At 36.6% G+C, this 19,182-nt stretch overlaps 3 protein-coding genes and 1 long non-coding RNA gene across 4 annotated transcripts; 2 read left to right on the forward strand and 2 right to left on the reverse strand.

Annotated features, from left to right (window-relative positions):
* Positions 1 to 522: 522 nt before the first annotated feature.
* LOC112516135 lies at positions 523 to 1,575 on the reverse strand. The gene is made up of 4 exons (XR_003069598.1): positions 1,516 to 1,575; positions 1,363 to 1,433; positions 1,110 to 1,168; positions 523 to 556 (listed from the first exon to the last, which is right to left on the reverse strand). It is a non-coding gene; the product is annotated as an uncharacterized LOC112516135 (long non-coding RNA).
* A 410-nt stretch (positions 1,576 to 1,985) lies between these two features.
* On the forward strand, positions 1,986 to 7,872 carry LOC112516443. Its single transcript, XM_025123484.1, has 8 exons — positions 1,986 to 2,477; positions 4,694 to 4,831; positions 5,544 to 5,612; positions 5,679 to 5,750; positions 5,837 to 5,919; positions 6,252 to 6,383; positions 6,714 to 6,927; positions 7,607 to 7,872. Exons 1-8 carry the CDS (start codon positions 2,082 to 2,084, stop codon positions 7,649 to 7,651), a joined length of 1,149 nt encoding a protein of 382 aa, XP_024979252.1. The 5' UTR covers positions 1,986 to 2,081; the 3' UTR covers positions 7,652 to 7,872.
* Positions 7,873 to 8,345: 473 nt separating this feature from the next.
* On the reverse strand, positions 8,346 to 10,844 carry LOC112516444 (probable histone H2A variant 3). Its single transcript, XM_025123485.1, has 2 exons — positions 10,648 to 10,844; positions 8,346 to 8,850 (listed from the first exon to the last, which is right to left on the reverse strand). The coding sequence occupies exons 1-2, from the start codon at positions 10,759 to 10,761 to the stop codon at positions 8,554 to 8,556; spliced, it is 411 nt and encodes a 136-aa protein (XP_024979253.1). The 5' UTR covers positions 10,762 to 10,844; the 3' UTR covers positions 8,346 to 8,553.
* Positions 10,845 to 12,777: 1,933 nt separating this feature from the next.
* On the forward strand, positions 12,778 to 18,717 carry LOC112516623 (26S proteasome regulatory subunit 8 homolog A-like). Its single transcript, XM_025123772.1, has 9 exons — positions 12,778 to 13,078; positions 14,130 to 14,227; positions 15,738 to 15,962; positions 16,093 to 16,155; positions 16,253 to 16,416; positions 16,979 to 17,135; positions 17,256 to 17,354; positions 18,206 to 18,316; positions 18,392 to 18,717. Exons 1-9 carry the CDS (start codon positions 12,874 to 12,876, stop codon positions 18,530 to 18,532), a joined length of 1,263 nt encoding a protein of 420 aa, XP_024979540.1. The 5' UTR covers positions 12,778 to 12,873; the 3' UTR covers positions 18,533 to 18,717.
* The last annotated feature ends 465 nt before the right edge of the window (positions 18,718 to 19,182 follow it).

Genomic DNA, 19,182 nt, shown 5'->3' on the forward strand with positions numbered 1-19,182 from the left:
GATTCAAAGAGCAACAACTGTTTATAAATGAAATTCTGAGTGAGGAAGAAGAATATGATTGCATCAGAATGGAAATGGAACAAGAAGATCCAGACCCTTGTATTTCAGTAAATGCTCATTTAGGAAATCAACACTTCCATACAATGTGAGTTAAATGAATTGTCAAAAAGCAACCTCTACATATACCGAAAGACTTTGAAAGTACCCATAACTTCTTGGATTTGGTGTTGACTAAGAAGTTGGGTTCATATTTAGAGGCTATTCTACTACAAGCGACAACAATGACAAATGGTAATCACTTGGATTGTCTGTTTGTATGCAAGAACTTTGTATGGGTAATGCAAGAAAAAATGTTGAGGTGAACCAGTAGTCATCAACATATTATGTCTCATCCATAGTTCTATATAGCGAACAATCTTCACGTGAAAATAAAGACCAAGAAAACATCATTACAAGAAAAGATGTATTATTATCTTAAAAGGCATGTATCAACGAGTTTTACCTCATATCTCCTCTTGTTCCCCTGAGACCTAAAATTCGCTAGAATCTGGGCAACCTGATTGCAGAGGGAAAAAAATAAGAAAAATCAGTCACATTGTTCTCTAACAGATTTTGGCTATTTTAATGATAAGAAGGCAATGACAACAGAATTTATTTGTCAAGCTTGGGTATTTGGGCTTAATTGAGGGAACCTGGTATACTGTATACTAATGATCTTATGCATAAAAAGGATCACCGAAAACAAGCAGCAAAAATACGCACACAAAGACAGACCTTTATAATTGTTAACTTACAACACTAAAATAACATCAAGTTCAATTGTTCAAACATACAAGCAATCAATGTCACTCCTTGAATGTTCACCCAGTAAAGTAGGACACCTAGGTAAAGACCAACAAGGTTTGTAGCTTAAGGTAGTTGAAACAAGCATTTGCACACATTATACTAAGGACACAGTGGTAATATTCTCATCTTCCAATGTCTCAACTATAAATCTAGCCTTACCAAAATGAAGTTATAAAACACAAAGCTAAGATCATGGAAATCAAGCAAATAAAAAGAGGAAATTTAGTCATAGTGAGAATGAAATTTTTAGTTAGGAAGAATACCTTCTTTGAACATAAGTTAGTATCAAGATTTGAGTCTTAAGTCTTCCATTTGATGAACCCTGCAACAATGAGATCTATATCAATATAACCACCAAAAAACTGATTGCAATCAAAAAACAAACATGTGGTAGCACTTAGATGAAACTGTGGTACTCAGATTGAAATGTAGAGGCAAACAGAAAACAATTGCAGTCGAAAACAAAAATAAGCAATGATTTGAAGATGGAAACCAAATATCAATTGAAAAGTAAACCTGAATGGGAGCAGGAATCACCAGATTGCTACTAAAACAAATAGCTAATTAACATGATTCCTGCAAGCATCCTACATGTGCACAATATAATCTATCTTTAAGTAATTTCAATGTCTCCATGAAAAAAAAATCAAAAGTTGACTTAGAGCATACCAACTGTTATGAATTTTTTGACTACACGTTGTGGATGGACCAGTCTTGAACAACAAACCTAAAGATATATTATAAAAAATCAAATTGAAGATTATAATAAAACATATTTTTAAAGTGTATTTGAGTGACCCGTACGATAAATATAATAATGTATTAAAAATATATATCCTTAAAAAAATATTTTTTGATATCGGGACCAGTTGGGACCGGGACCCATAACCGGTTATAGAATGGCTTGACCGGTCTTCACCTTTTCGACCGGGACCGGTTATGACCAGTCATGCACAACCTTGGGACAGATCAGAAACGGTCTGACCCGGGACCAGTTTTGGGCCACCACTATTTGGAGCTAAGATCTATATCCTAATGGACCGAATCTAAAGGCCCAATATTCACCAAAACGGACCACACCCGGTTTCCAGTTTGCTATCGGAGCCGAGATGTACCATATGGGATTATGGGCTTGGCATATGCTTCATCACATGTGCATTCTTTTAGAAGAAATGTGATTTTTCCCTCCCACCACAAAAACTTGGAACTCCAGTTTGTCCCGTGGCTGTAGAGAAATGGCCACCGCACATCTCTCCGGCACCGTTATCCGGCCAATTTCCTGCAATTATGTTACTCACCGGAAACTAAAATCGCCGGGGAGCTCGGTGTTCTTCATCAAACAATTCAGAAACAGAGCTCTAGTGGATAATAGAACTCGTATTAGACTGAGTTTAGTAGAGCAAATCCCGCCAAAATCGTCGAAAGTCGACGTTGAACGGTTGGTAGATTTCTTGTACGAGGACCTTCCACATCTCTTCGATGATCAAGGAATTGATCGGACGGCGTATGACGAACAGGTCAAATTTCGGGATCCAATTACGAAGCACGACAGTATAAGCGGGTATTTGTTCAACATTGCAATGTTGAAGCTGGTGTTCTCTCCTAACTTCCAGCTTCACTGGGTCAGACAGGTACTTATCTAAATACATACAGGGTTACGTAACTGCATAACTGCGCCTTGATTTTAAACCTAGTGCCTTTTAATTGCAAAATACGTATTGATTTGTAGCGAATCCGAGACAAACATCATTCTGTTTGTTTGTTCTCTTTAAGTATTTCTATACGGCAAAATGAACTCAACGTATTGGTATCATTCTGTTTGTTGAAAACTTGTTGAAAGTTCTACATAGTAATTGTTATTAGAAAGTTCTGAATCTGTATTAGTGTGTTAGATTGAGTTCAGAAATGGTTCTCTATTCTTCTTCTTCAATCTCAATCTCAATCATCCAAACTACAGTTAACAAATCATTGCAGGCTCCATCCTCTAGTAGAACAAAAGGGTATGATAGTGAACTCGCTTTCTGTAACTAATCTTTGGTTGGTTAGGAGATATTAGGTGATGGTTTGAATTGGTATAAATGGGTTGTAACTCTTCTCAATTGATTCAATACGATCACAATTTCATATAAGCTGGATATAGGTGAATACAAGAGCTGGGTTTGCAAAGAGAGAACGAAAACTCCGACTGACCATTGAGACTGAAGCTTAAGGGTCACATGAGAAGGGGACTTGCGGAAGCTAAGGGTTGATGATTCTTAGTCCTTTGCTACTTCTTCATCTTGTGATGCATCATTAGAGGCTAGCGTAGTTAGGCACTGTACACATTGTGCATCAGAGAAGACACCATTGCTGATGATGTTATGAAAATAATGAAATTCAGAGAGGACTGTAGCTTGGAGATCGCCAACTGAAAAGCAGTTATTATCTGTGAGAATATGTGGAATTTCATTAGATTACTCTTTGAAAGAGCTCTTGATGAGGGAAAGGGAGGTCCCAACATATATAAAGTAGAAATGGTCTAAGTCTAGCCGACACGAGACTCTTAACATACCCAAATTGTGCCCAAGTGTCGAGCTTTTAGAATGGTAGACCTTCTTACCTGATACCAACCATATTTATATTAATTCTAACTAGCACTTAACAACTCCTAACTAACTAAAGATTAGTACAAAGAAGTGAGTTCCCTATCATACCCCCTTAGTTTCATTTTAGTTCTTGGGATGGCATCTTGCACCCCAAAAATGAATCCTGTTGGATCATTTTGATATCAATTGTTTAACTAAGAACTTATAAGGGGATGCACAATTCATTCAAAACCGATGTAGAACAACATGCCAACATAGGTTACTTAGGTATATAACCTTAAATGAGATTTTAATTAAAATTTGTAACCTCCTGACCTATTAAAGAACACTCGTGAGAAGGTCTTGGATTTGATTTAAAATCTCATTTAAGGTTATATACCTAAAAATACCGTCATACTAAGTTGTTCACGAGCGGGACGGCCGTCACCCCCCTCCTGTCTGGCCTGCTAGAAAAGCGGGATTGGACTACCATTCTCAAAAAAGTAGGCGGGCCTGCACTGACTTGTCAAAATTAAAGTATGATGCAAAAAAATGGGGCAGGCCCGCCCGGCCCGTTAATATGTTTATAATAAACTTCTATGTATATAATTTTCAAATAAAATTTAAAATTCTTGATACTTATCAATCCCTACTTAATTATGACTTATGATAATAACACTCTTTGAAAATCTAAAAAGTAAACACATAATTACCCTAGTTGATCAATTCCTTATTATCTTTATTTGGTCATTTCCTTTATCCATACTCTCATATTCTGCGAAACAGTTTCTTTCAAAATTATGTACATTATTCATTTACACCTAATTTTAAATTGGAAAAATTGTTATGTTTGACTTCTTCACATAATTTGTGAGTTTATATAAGTTTTGGTTTCTTAAAAATATAAAAAGATTCTTACGCCCATTAGCCCGTGGGCAAGCCCCGCCTGTTTATATGGCAAGAAAGGGCAAATTTCAATCCCATAAAAAAAGGATTGGGTTTGTTAAATTAGGCTTGTTTGACAAGAAAAATAGATTAGGTCCAGCCCAGGCCCAAGCCCACAAATGATCAGCTCTATCTCTATGTACACTAATGGCTTTTCTGATATAAGTTGTTAACTAACATGTTATATATTATAGTGTTGCTTGCGTCTTCTGTTAGCTTTCTTTAGAAGGTTATACTCCTAAATAACCTATCTATTTTTCCTTTCTAGGAGAATTAACATGCTTGATTTAGATCTCTTTCACTTGGTTCTCTTCTGTTAGCTTTCTTTTTTTGAATAGACAGGACCATACGAGTTAACTACAAGGTGGACAATGGAAATGACGTTCTCCCTTTTACCATGGAAGCCATTGTTGGTCTTTACAGGAACTTCAGTTATGGGCATCAATCCAGAAAATGGAAAATTTTGCAGTCATTTGGTACACTCACTCTTCTCCCTTACCCTCGAACACTCTTTGTGTTCGCAATATTTGGTGATTTAATGTTGGTGATTTTGGTGAAATCATCAGTTAATTTTATGTAATTGGGTTCATGAGAGAATATGAGGTTGGTAGTTAAGCTATATCACCGGCTAGAGGTGTGGAGTGCACACTTGTATAAGCTAACTAGAACCCAAAATCACTGGATGGTGCCATATAGCAGGGGGTCAAAGGGGGCCATGCCCCCTTGCAGGGTCCTAGGGACAGCGCCCCTGGTGGTTCAGAAGCTTCTGATTTTGAAGTTCTTCCGACTCTAAAGAGCTTTTAGCTCTGAAGTACTACTGAGTTGCCTTCTGATCCGTGTAAGCAGTTTGTAACTGCTATATTTGCAACTGATGCAGTTAACCATCCACTAATTACTCCAGCAATCATTCCCATTTAATAGGGAGCTATTCTCACATTTAATATAGGAGCAGTTACGATTCTCTAAGTTTAAAAGGAACAATTTAATGCCAAAATCGTGACTGTATGAGATTATCCTCGAGTTAATTTCGTGATACTTTGGCATATTTGGGTTGAAATATAACTTAAGGAAAACGAGTTCGTTCGTGATCTCAGTTTTTATCCAAGCTATATACTCGATGTTTTTCTCCATTCTCGAGATTTCCATCAACATTTAATTCATTCAGTTCTTGTTTCATCAACTTCATAGGACTATTGGGATTCTATAAAGAACAACGAGTACTTTTCTTCGGAAGGTCTCGTGGATTTGATAAAACAGGTATGTACAATTTATTACCGTTTAATCACACAATCAAAGATTTAAGTTGTCTCTGTTATTTGACAGCTGCGGATTTACAAGACTCCAGATTTGGAAACACCCAAATATCAGATACTCAAAAGAACAGCAACTTATGAGGTTTGGTCATCCTCCTAACGTGATGTTTTGCTGATTCAAGAAAATATAATTGTGCTTAATCACATTTACCAAAAGTATATATCCAGGTACGGAAGTACAGCCCCTTCATAATCGTTGAAACGCAAAGTGACATGCTTGCAGGATCAACAGGATTTAACGACGTAGCAGGGTGAGTTTTTATTTATTCTAATCCACGTGTCCTATGAAAACTACAACGTTTCTTGTTTTGGTAAATAAATCAAACTAAACAAACCCAAAACGTTCCATCTGATGTATGCAGACCTTTTCTCTATCTCAAGAGGTCGCTGAAAAACCCCTCCATAAGTCTTTCGCTTAAATTTACTTTGCCCATTACCATTATCACATGTAATTGATTGATATTGATTTGGGTCTTCAAGGTCTCCTTATTTTGTAGTTATTGAAGGTATTTAACACATTTGACTAGCAGTCAAACGGTCCTCTTAAACCATGTTTTTGGACACAATATTACACACTTTGCAGGTATATATTTGGGAAGAACTCCACGGAGGAAAAGATAGCAATGACGACTCCGGTTTTCACCCAAGCATTCGATCCCGAGATGTCCAAAATGTCTATCCAAATTGTTCTTCCATCAGATAAAGATATGAGGAGGTGAATTCTATTACTAGCTTATTTTTTAGCTCATTGAAAAATTCTCGATTAAATATTATAGTACTTAAAGAAACTATCTTTTTGAAAAGCTACTTTAATCAAGATGTTTTCCCCCCAATTTTTTCAATTATGTCTGTTTTTCCAATTAATTTTTCAACATGTCCTTTTAGATCATTTTGCATTCTCATCTAGTTTATTAAACATGACTAGTTTCTCAATTAGTTCATCGGCCAATAACTAGTTTATTAGATTGTTTGCCAAACATAGTCTTAGTCAAGTAAATCTCAAGATATCAGAATGGATAGGACCTAAGCATTTTTCGTTCTCCAGTTTACCAGACCCAAACAAAGAAGCAGTTGGTTTGAGGACCGTTGAAGGAGGGTTTGCAGCTGTATTAAAGTTCAGTGGAAAACCTATGGACGATATTGTTCGTGAAAAAGAGAAATTACTCAGGTCTAGTCTTCTTCTCGATGGTCTCAAACCTAAAGATGGATGTTTACTGGCTCGCTACAATGATCCTGGTCGAACCAAAAGTTTTATGATGGTAAGTTTTTACACAATACATTGGATATAAGTCCTAATTGATAACAAGTTTTGTTACAAGTTAGCAAGGTTCTTCACTACTATTGAATTCTAAATCATCCAAATAAACCACAAGGGTGGTGCCTGATTGGTTTGAGCTTGACTCCAAAGGTCAAAAGTACCCGGAGGTCCCAGATTCAAATCCAAGGAGGAATAAAAATCCTCTTGTGGCCACGGAGGTTCAAATGCGATAACAACAGGCTATCTGCAAAGCAGGTGGTCATCCTGAGATTAGTTGGCTCGCATAGCGGGTTGGATATCTAGGTCAATAAAAAAAATCATCCAATATATATATATATATATATACACATATATATATATATATATATATATATATATATGCGCGAATGAGAGTTAAAGTGAGAAGCATAAGAAGGGATCTGGACCTTTGATCACCTTTAATCTCAAACCCACCCATGAATTGCACTTGATACGGAGATTGATAAGGTGCATCTTGGTGCATCAAAGGATGAAGATACCTTCTTATACTTGTAACCTTAACTCTCCTTTTAAATGGAATCTAACCACATATATAAAATTATATATTCACGTAGCTCATCATCTTGTAGTAGCAAGGTTCTACTTGGAAACTTTAATTGGTTTCTGACCTTTGTTTATGTTTGTTGTGTAAATTGGTGAAGAGAAACGAAGTTCTCATTTGGCTCGAAGAATTTGCATTGGATTAGTTGTGTTGGTCTCAATTAATCCCATCTTGGAGGATCGATCTTTACAAGACCTGTATGTTGTTCGGGTTCGACGATAGAAACACTGTAAGCAAATCCCTGTCAAATACATTTTATAGTAACTACACGAATATGAATATATATTGTAGCATTAGTACCCCACCAGTTATTTTCTTGTAGCCATGGTTTCTTGTTCACAATAAAAAATAATGTCATTTTATAAATGTTATATTTGGCAAACTAGCAAAAAAAACTAGTTAGCTGAAAAGCTAATTGTTAACTTATAAACTAATGATAAACTAATCATGTTTAACAACAATTAACTAATAAGCTAAATAACAATGTAAAATGATCCTAAAAACATGATGAAAATTTTATTAAAAAAATATAAAGGGCATGGTTGGCAAGAGGTTCAAACTAGAAAAGAGAAAATAACAGAACACCTGTAGAATGTGTGAGTTGACTGACGTGATTAAAGAGCATGGTCAAACAACCGATGTGCACGCACCTTGGCCCATGACGTCAGTCCCAGCATAAATTCACGTGTGATTAACTGTAAAATCACATGTGATATGTGTAATGTGTTTTCTTACTATGACCCCATTCTCATTTAAACCGACCCTAATCAGCAAGTTACCGAACGTAGCTTATGGTATTGGTTGCCAAACATTGCCAAAGAATTTGAGACGGCTTACACGCACCAGAAAACTACCAGCTTTAATTGATTGCCAAACAACTCATGAAAACAGACATCCAACAATTCTAACAGAGTAACCAACAGATAGATGAATGGCATCAAAATGAGAAGCAAAACAATGTCATCGGAATCCTAGACCAACCTCTTAAATTAGATAATATATAAGAATTGACCATCGACGCCAACTATATTAACTAGAATTAATGGTCTAATCTTTAGAAGATTTGTTGATAAGTGACTTGTGGATGTGAGGAATGACTCCACCACCAGCAATGGTTCCTTTGATCAGAGTATCAAGTTCCTCGTCACCTCGAATTGCAAGCTGCAAATGCCTTGGAGTTATACGTTTCACTTTAAGATCTTTGCTTGCATTGCCAGCCAATTCCAGAACCTCTGCGGTCAAGTATTCCAAGATGGCTGCAGAGTAGACAGCTGCTGTGGCTCCAACCCTCCCGTTTGCCGTGGTTCTTTGTTTCAGTAAACGATGGATTCGACCAACTGGAAACTGCAGTTCAAGAAAAGTTTACAACAAAGAAACAGCAAAGCTTAAAGTCTACCATATTGGTGATGATATCATAATAAGATGCTAACAAGCATTCCCATCCACATAGAAAATCGAATTACGTAAAAAGAAACACTCCACCTGTCCCATTATTAAGTTCCAACATTTGAAACAGGTATGTAGTTTAATGAAAAGCTATTAAGCAAACATCTTAAATACCCTTCTAGGGGAATCTTAAGAATCCAAATAAATATAATCAGTTCTTTACAATTAATTACAATATGCAAACAAGATGTTCACAGATTTAATTACCCTCTTTGTAATATCAACACTTACCAGACTTATACCAGTCCACCCCAAACATTTTGGGGTTGTTTGTTTACCTCTTAATAGTTCCATTAAGAGGCAGCATCTGAATAATTAAGAGATGAATTTTGTTTGGCAAAAAAAAAAGTCTGGTCTCTTAATGCTTCTAAAACCCTCTGAATGATTTTGTATCCTGAGCCTCCCTTAACCATTAAGTGTCCTGATTTCATTGTAAACAATTACCAAACAATTATATTTCATTTTGCATTATATCATGAAAGCCTCTTAATCATTCTGCATCAAACCATTCAGCAACTGTCAAACAACCCCTTAAAACAAGTAAAACACATAAAAGATATGTTCTGCTATCACAAATGAATCTTAGAACTGAATTTTTTTTCTTCATCATTATCAATGTTCTTCCTTCACACAGCTTCAAATTTTCTTCGGAAGTACATTCTTCTATCTTTATCAACACAATGTTTCCTATGAAAAGATTCTCTATGTACTAAATCAAACCAGCCATAGGTGTAGTCTCGTGATGGGATGTATGCAAACTCATTATCTACCCTAAAGAGTAGAACAACTGGTTCCATAAAGACAAGGTCTTAAGGATTCTCTATGTACCAACCATAAAATTTATAGGTCTTGAAGACAATAAAAGCAACCTATATAAACCATCAACATCACTGTTACACCCATCCAGAATCTACAGCCACACAAAAAAATATCAGCAACTATTCACAATAGTTATAAGGTAATGTAGCTCATTAGGATAGTTTCCTTGGGTTTTTTCTTTCTAAAAACTTTATGTTTATGGTCACTTGATATATCTATCAAAATAACTGCAAATCAACCCTCATGTAACAGCTGCTCAGCTCTGCATACATCCTAACCCAACTTTCGACTGGGCTCTTTCGGTTTTGTTTGGTTTATTTGGCAAGCTGTTTCCTCAAATTGAAGCTTAACTCCATGAGCTGGTTTTGTTTGGTTTATTTGGCAGGTTGTTTCCTCAAATTGAAGCTTTTGGCTCCATAAGGGCCAGTAAGTCAAAAACAGCTCATGGAGTTGGGAATATCTATCATGCTATATAGCTGTAGGGATTGGTTTTCTCTTTGTTTGGTTTGATTTACATCCTTATTTCAACAACTAGACATGTATCCATCATGATAAAATTAGTAAATCTAATTCTTCAAATAGAAAACACTCTAATCGTTAATTTTTGTTGGTCCAACTACGAAAACTTTCCTGGCTCCATCCATTGCTACAATCCGCTCATCATATAAACAAATTAGGGTTTATAGACAACAAAAAACATCAAACAACCATGTGAGAACTAAACTGCATCCATAATCACTAGTCGTTCTTCAATCAACCCCTATCATATCACAAAATCTACAAATCAAGAAAAAATCAGTCATAAAAGTTCGTAAGAAACACACAAAATATAAGATTACATTCAATCGCAGACAGATTACAAACAAACGCACGAACCTGGAGACCGGCGCGAGAAGATCGAGAGGTAGGTTTCTTCTTATCTTTGTCTTTATCTTTGTTGAGGGCGGCATTCTTCCCCATAATCAAACCCTTGGCTCCTTTGCCCGACATTTTTTTCAGTCGAAGATCACGAGAATGGAGTTTTGGGAAGGGGGGGGAGGGGGATTTTGACCGAAGGAAGGAGGAGAATTGGCGAATCGCGAGGCGGTCGAGTTGTGTTTATAGACGCTAAAACGATTGAAAAATACTTTGCTTCCACTCTTCCATTTTTTGGAAAATTATACTTTTAACCCTGTACTATACAAATATTACATATTTAGTCCTCGTTTTAAAAAGTTTAGCATGTTGCACCTCAAAGAGTGAAGACAATTTTCATGATTAGTAAATTGCCATTTTAATCACCCTCGTATGATAATGATCAAATAAGAAACAAATGCTCATGGTTTGGTGCAGAATGATTAAAAGGCTCTCATGATATAGTACAAAATGAACTATAATTGTTTGACAATTGTTTACAGTGAAATTAGGGTACTAAATAGTTAAGGAATGTCCATGATGCAAAATCATTAAGAAGATTTTAGAACCATTAATAGACATTTTTTTTTTGCTAACAAGATTCACCTCTTAATGATTCAGATGTTGTCTCTTAATAGAACTATTAAGAGATAAACAAATAACCCTTGAGTCACTGTTTCTTATAGTACACATCATTTTTTCCACCAAAATGACTAATGAGGTTACTACTTTTACACAAATTTTGTGTATTAACAATGGGAAAAGTTTAACTCCCCCAACGTACTTTGTATTCTGAGTTATTAAGTTATTGGACAATTTTTTTGAATACGTAAATTAGGTCCATCAGTGACTAGCAACCTGTAGGACATAGAGGATGAACAAATAATTTTTAAATCAACTAAATCAATCAAGTTGTCTTATTTTTATTGATTTATTCATATGGATAGAATCATTCTTACTCATATTTCAAATCGTATAGGTCGTAAAAAATGACGGATGTAATGGGGTTTCTTTATCCATATTAAGGGGTTGTTTACCCAAATGAGTACCTGGTAAGTGTTTATTGATATGAGTCAACACTATAATTTATTTTGATGCTTAAGATTTTAATACATCAAAACGTATTGAATGCAACAATTTACCGGGTAAGCGCTTACCTAGGTAAGAATCGTCATCTTCACCTACCGGGTAAGACTCTTCATTCTTCTCATCACTTTATCCGGTAAGATTCTGTTGGTGATTTGTATCACTAATATCATTTAAGTGTAATTGGATTAATTTGTTGACCAATGTAATCATGATAAATATTGAACAAGTAAGGAAGGTGCGAAGTGCATACTTGTTTGAGTTTATTTTAATTTAGGGGCGAAACCCCTAAACGAAGGGGGTCCGGGGGTAGCACCCCCAGTGGCGGGTCCAAGGGGTGGCAACCCCTGGCGGGGTCCAAGGGGTAGAGCCCCTGCCTGGGGTCGAGCTGCCAGGTCAGCTTGGAAATTTTTTATTTGGGTAATATTGCTTTGTGAAAAATGCTTCAGAAAATCCGAATTTTTAATTTTAAACCCCGTTTTGGCCTGGTTTTTAAACCCAGTTTAGGGCTCAAAGACTGTCATTTTGACAGTTTCGTATTGAATTTTGAATTGGTCATTTTTCGTCTAGAGAGGTACACATAGGTTCATAATGATTTCTGCATTCTCAAGTTCAGTAAACCACTGAATTTTATCCAATTGAGATTTCGATCGTACCGTCGAAATACTTCAATCTGAAAGTGATATACGACTTTCAGTGGATTCCAAGCAAGTTTTTCTAACAGATTTTTGAACCTTGTCATGTTAATCCGATGAGGAAATTTATCTGGTAAGCACTTACCAAATAAGCGTTTAGTAAACGACCCCTAACACAAGTAGCGGAGTCATGTCCAAGAACAATAGAATAGTTTTCAAGACCTTATTAAATAAGTTCAAAAAAATAAAACAAAATAAGGAGGAGAATATATAAAAATTTAAGGGTGTAAAATGAAAACAATATAAACTTTGAGGACCCAGCCAAAAGCGTCATAAAGAAAATTGAAACGAGAAGCCTATAAAAAACAGGCATCAAACCCTTTTCTTGATCAACACTCCTCCCTCTGTACACCGACTACTGAAATCATCTCTCCATTGAAACAGAAAGCTCTGCAAGCTTCACGAATTCTCCGTCTGATAAACAAGAATGGCGACAGCGGATATAGCGATGAAACCAGCTGATTCAGGGGAGAAACACGAAATCTGTTCATCGAGGCACACGACGGCAAAACAGGGTGAGGGTTTGAGGCAGTACTACTTGCAGCATATTCACGATGCTCAGCTCCAGGTCCGCCAGAAGAGTCATAATCTCAATCGTCTTGAGGCTCAGCGGAATGATCTAAATTCTCGAGGTAGTTTCCTGAAAATCCCTAAATTTGAAGAAACATAAAACCCTAGAATATATACTCTTAATTTTTTGGTTGATGTTACTTGGGTGTGGGTGGGATGTGTTGAAGTCAAATATGAGAGGGTGGGATGTACATGGACCTTACTCCGACCACTAGGATCAAGAGGCTGTTTCCGTGCATGAGACCAAGGTGTGTGCAAGCAGGCAATAAGATATGTAATATAACAGGTGAAGATATAATAGGTAGAATAACAATTCAGTGGGGGGCACGCATATAATATAATCGGGTAAGACATGCAAAGTAAGTAGAAAATGAATGTACATAGCAAATTGAACATGTAGGTAAGACCAGTAAGAAGGACAAGAAAGAAAGTCGGGATAATTTAAGGTCCCTCAAATGAAAATAAAGGAATCAAATAGGTTATCAATCCAAGACCAGTATGTGGACCTGGGCCTCCCCTTCTGCCTGGGCTAGAGCTCCCAATCGTTTCTAAAGAATTTGACCACTTTGTATCAGTCGTATTCTTGAATTTGGAATGAAAAGAGGAGTAATGCTTCCTAGCACGAAACCTATCCTCATTGATTAAGTCACTCAGCGAGTGGCTGAAGTTTCCATTCAGCTTATAGTCTTTATTAATTTCATGGCAATCTTATTATTATCCATGTTTACTTTTCTAGTATGTGGTATGTCTTTCAAAAACCTGAAACCAATGTTTGTGAGATTAAATGTTATAACTGCTCCTCGTAGGTGCAGTATAATGAAAAGTGAAATCATTCGCTGGTATTTATTTATGTTCTATACAACTGTGCTTCAAGTACAGCTTGTTTAAAAGCCAGCAGCTGATTTCTTCAGTTAATTATGATTTTCTGATGCAGTAGTCAAAACATAAAAGATTTGGTTGAAGGCCATAAACTGATGGGTTTCAGTCAATTAGTCTGAAGTTTACTGGGTGTTGTTATTTTGAGGGTCAATGTGTCTTTGAATGATATGTTACACTTCTTACATACCAATATTGGGCTGCTCAGTAATTTATATTTTAATGTCAAACATACAGTAAGGATGCTTAAGGAAGAGTTGCAACTCCTTCAAGAGCCTGGATCTTATGTTGGTGAAGTTGTCAAAGTAATGGGAAAATCGAAGGTCCTAGTGAAGGTTAGTGCTGCTATCTATCTTTTATGTTTTATGATGATTACATGTATTGATATGAAAATGTCACTTGTAGACTAATGATTATCATATGTTTATAATTGTAAGTATTTGAAAAGCCACGGATGTAGTTCCTTTTTTGGTACACACACAACACAGAGTTTGAAAGTTATCAAAGGTGCTACGCCACAGATCCATGTGTGACCTGGCATCGTAGGCAGTTTGAAGGAACATGTAGGTTTTAGTGTAGTACAGGTCAAAACATGACAGTGTGAAGGAACACAGGCAATCTTATTTGAAATTTATTTGCATGCAGTTTTAGGCTTGTCCTGCATGCTTCATAAAATTACATTCAGTTCTTTATTCTGAAAAATTCTTTTGCAGATGAATTTGGTGTCCTGCTGTGTGTTGATGATAGACTGCACAAAGTTACTTGCATGCATCTTCGTGAATCAATTTCTCATATTTTTGGATACCTAGTTATGTTTTGTACCTGCTTCTTGTTCTATTTTATTTTTGAGCATTTTTTTGATGTTTGCAAAAACTATATCTTGAGGAGACGAGGTTCAAGTTTTCTTTCACTTGTGGAAATCTGAAACATGTGCTAGCTGTTTTATTCGAGTTAGGGGTTTTACATTTTGACTGAATTATGTACCCAGTCACATAAGTCCAGGGAACCTCTGATGGAAGCATTTTCTTGTACTTCAGTTTGCTAGATGGCCCTTAACTTTGGATTGGTCGCATACCCAATATTTGTTAATGCATTGGCTATGCGGCTTTAAATCAAGTTACTATAATCAAGAGATCCCGTTTCTGTGTCCTTCATGCATTATAACAATGCAAATACTATGCCTCCACCGGCTCTTCGAGTAAGCTGGATTGGGACACCCATAATGATCTTTCTTTTGGTGCTTTTTGCTGATTGTTTCATGTGTTTTTGGAGCATGAAATATATTCCTCATTGCATTTTAGTCCGAGATTCTTTTAAGTTCTAATAATTAGAAGTTAATCTATCACTGCTACTTCCACCATATCTATCAACCTTCTCCATTGTATCATCATTTCTGAACTAGTCCATCCTTGTAGAATTCAAATATTTGCTAAGTTAATCTTATGTGTATGCTGGTGTACTGGTGTTTCAGTTTTCACTAATGGCACATGAGCAACGCTATATGCGTAAATATATTTATTTGGGGGTTGTATACAAGTGAGAATATTACCATCACCTATGCAGTATATGGTATGCTGGTTATTTCCTCACCTGACGTAGTTCATATTCCAGTTTATACTGTTACCAGAGGCATATTAAATATTTTTGTTACATCAAAAGTCATCTGTGAATAAACTCATGCTTGCGTAGAATCTCCATTTTTATGCTATTCATTCAATATGTCTTCTCTTGTTCCTTGCTTCCCACTATTAATGCTTATTGGCACTGTTATAATTGCAACTGGAGCACGGAGTTAATAGCTTTATGCCCTGGGTCTAATATTTGAATTTTACTTGCTATTTCCAGGTCCACCCCGAGGGTAAATATGTGGTTGATATTGATAAAAGCATTGATATTACCAAGATTACACCTTCAACCAGGGTCGCACTTCGCAATGATAGCTATGTCCTTCATTTGGTTTTGCCAAGCAAAGTAGATCCTCTGGTGAACCTTATGAAAGTTGAGAAGGTTCCTGATTCTACTTATGACATGATTGGTGGACTTGACCAGCAAATTAAAGAGATTAAGGAGGTTCCCAATTTTTTATTCTTTTCGCTCTGACCTTGAGAATCTCATGTTTTGGTGTGTGTGTGTGTGTATAATTATTCAAATTCTTGGTGTTGGTTGATTACATATTGTGTATTCTCTAAAAAAAATTCAGGTTATTGAACTTCCAATCAAACATCCGGAGTTATTTGAGAGTCTGGGAATTGCTCAACCAAAGGTGTTGTCATGTGCTATATTTCTAAATCTCTTTTCCGAAGTCAGGGCCCTTGTTTGTCCAACTATTGTACTGACTCCTTCTATCCTTATCTGCTTAGGGAGTTCTATTATATGGGCCACCAGGTACCGGGAAGACATTGTTGGCCAGAGCCGTGGCTCATCATACTGATTGTACTTTCATTAGGGTCTCTGGTTCTGAACTAGTACAAAAATATATCGGAGAAGGCTCCAGAATGGTTAGAGAACTTTTTGTTATGGCCAGGTTTGTTCTCTCTACTTTATGCCTATGCATGATTCCACTATGGCCTTTTAATACCTTTGCTTTTTGGTTCACCGTTTGTGTTCTTCTACCAATTGTAGTGTGCATTTAAGCTTCGCTTGTGCTGATAGTGAGCTACTAGTGTGAAAATTTATATAATTGATAAGGTTTTGTGCTGACTATGAATCTGTGAAAAAAAATTATGTCTTCCTGCACACAGTCTCAGCTTCTAACTTTTCAGACTCTCGGCAAAAATGCAAAAATGAACTCAAGAATGTACTCTTTTATCCTTTTTTGTGCAAACCTGTAATGTCTTATGGGACTCCTTGAACACAGTGTTCTTCCTTGAGGTTGGGTTTTGTGCAAGCGATTCACTAGGAAAAGATGAAGATTGATTGTGGTTATTTACAAATAAGAATAATCGACATTGAAACATTATTCTGTTTTAATTGGTGTTGAGAAATTCTAATGGTGGTTTGTTCACATCAATTTTTCATGTACTATATCTCTTTCCATAGCCTGGACACTGTTTTCACTGTTTTCTGCCTATTTTTTTCTTGTGCAGGGAACATGCCCCATCAATCATATTTATGGATGAAATTGACAGTATTGGATCTGCTCGTATGGAGTCTGGAAGCGGGAATGGTGACAGTGAAGTTCAGCGAACAATGCTGGAGCTTCTTAATCAACTGGATGGGTTTGAAGCATCAAACAAGATCAAGGTACTTCTTGCACTTAAAGCTGGAAGTGCAAATTGGATGGAGTTAATGTCAACTTAGCATTTGGATATTAGTTTTGAAGAAGACATCACCTTTTTATGCTTCTCTCTTTAATGTTCCCAGGTTTTGATGGCTACAAATCGTATCGATATCCTGGACCAGGCTCTTCTCAGGCCTGGAAGAATCGACAGGAAGATTGAATTCCCAAATCCAAATGAAGACGTAAGTATTATCTCCTGCCTGTCTTCTCACCCCTCTATTCATTCTCTATTTTGCAACTTCTTCCACATCTCCCCTTATTTCTCACTACAACACCGGTTTTATAGGACGTCATATTATTTCCATGTGTCCTAATAAACAGCATAATAGGACTTAAGTTTACGTGCGTCCTATATAAATGTTACAATAAGTTGATCGGGTGCTTTTGGCATCCTAACAAGTTTTCTATGTTAAGTTTGAAATAAAGCATCATAAGTCTTTTATGACATCATTTTGAAGTGTGATAAAAAAAAAGTGTCATAGAAAAAGCTGTGTTTATAGAAGTGTCCTGGAAAAAAACTATTAGGACAGTTTATTTCAATAGTGTCCTAAAAAAATTGTTAGGATGGTGCCTGATTGGTTTGAGCTTGGCTCCAAAGGTCAAAAATACCAGGAGGTCCAGGATCAAATCCAAGGAGGAATAAAAACCCCCTTGTGGCCACGGAGGTTCAAATGCGGTGATTCCGGGCTATCTGCAAAGCAGGTGGTCGCTCTGGGATTAGTCGGCTCGCATAGCGGGTTGGATATCCAGGTTAATAAAAAAAATTTGTTAGGATGCTGGATGCCCATATCACATCCTATTGTAACATCGTTATATAATAAAGCACAATATTTGGTCCTATAAAGTTTAGTCCGGTAAAGCAATCTCCGTTCTAGTAGTCAGCTGTTTGGTTCTTTTTTCGGGTTGTGGTATAATTCTTCCAAACAACTTCTAAGACCGTGACAGCTTAAGGTTATCTTTGATTAGTACTCAACAATTAAGTTTCTTGGACTCCATCCGATAAATAATTCATTTGTGTTGGTATGGTCGACAGTCGAGGTTTGACATCTTGAAAATTCATTCAAGAAAGATGAACTTAATGCGTGGCATCGATCTGAAAAAGATTGCTGAGAAGATGAATGGTGCTTCAGGTGCTGAACTTAAGGTGAGAGTTGTTGACATGAGTTTTTAGATTTTCAAGTATTTCCAAAGCTTAAAAATGAAAATGGTTTCTGTAAAGGCGGTATGCACGGAGGCAGGGATGTTTGCTTTGAGAGAAAGGAGAGTTCACGTGACACAGGAAGATTTCGAGATGGCGGTGGCCAAGGTTATGAAGAAGGAAACGGAGAAAAACATGTCGCTACGCAAGCTCTGGAAGTAAAATTGTGTTTTCACGACGACTTATCGAACTTTTCATCGTTGTTGCAAATGTAACTTTTCCATAAAAACATCTACCGAGTGATGATGATGATGATGAAAAGTTGAATTTCCAGCTTGAAAAAAAAGAAGACTGTAATTCAAATTTCAACCAACCCAAATCACTAGTATAAATACTTTCTTCTAAGCATTTGGTTGGTTCTTTTCATACCCTACTGCTGCTCTTGTGAACACCTATTATTTTACGGTCTAAGTAGTTATCATGAACGGTTAGGAGTCATTGCCGTGAGGACTCTGGCAAGTTGATTCGAGTTCGAGCTTGTAAAATAATTATCGAGTTTAAGTCGAGTTTTGATTTTTACTACTTGCGAGTTTGAGCTTGGAAATTGGGTTTCGAGTTTGAGTCGAGTGTAGTGATAGTCGAGCTCGACTCACATCATTTACACCCTTATACGTGAGTAACTATGTCCAAGTCTAAGAAAGAGATGCAAATGTGAACCCATGGCTTGAAGTAAAGAAAAAACTATGCAAAACAACTCTACCAAAAAAATATTGATGTTATTGTAACATCGTCAAGGAATATATTGTGACACCCAATAAAATAATACGATCGTACCTTTCACGACTCTAATTTTCTTTTACACTACGGTGTAG

Source organism: Cynara cardunculus (genome assembly GCF_001531365.2).
Source record: "Cynara cardunculus var. scolymus isolate 2C chromosome LG 8, CcrdV1, whole genome shotgun sequence".
Taxonomy (NCBI): Eukaryota; Viridiplantae; Streptophyta; class Magnoliopsida; order Asterales; family Asteraceae; genus Cynara; species Cynara cardunculus.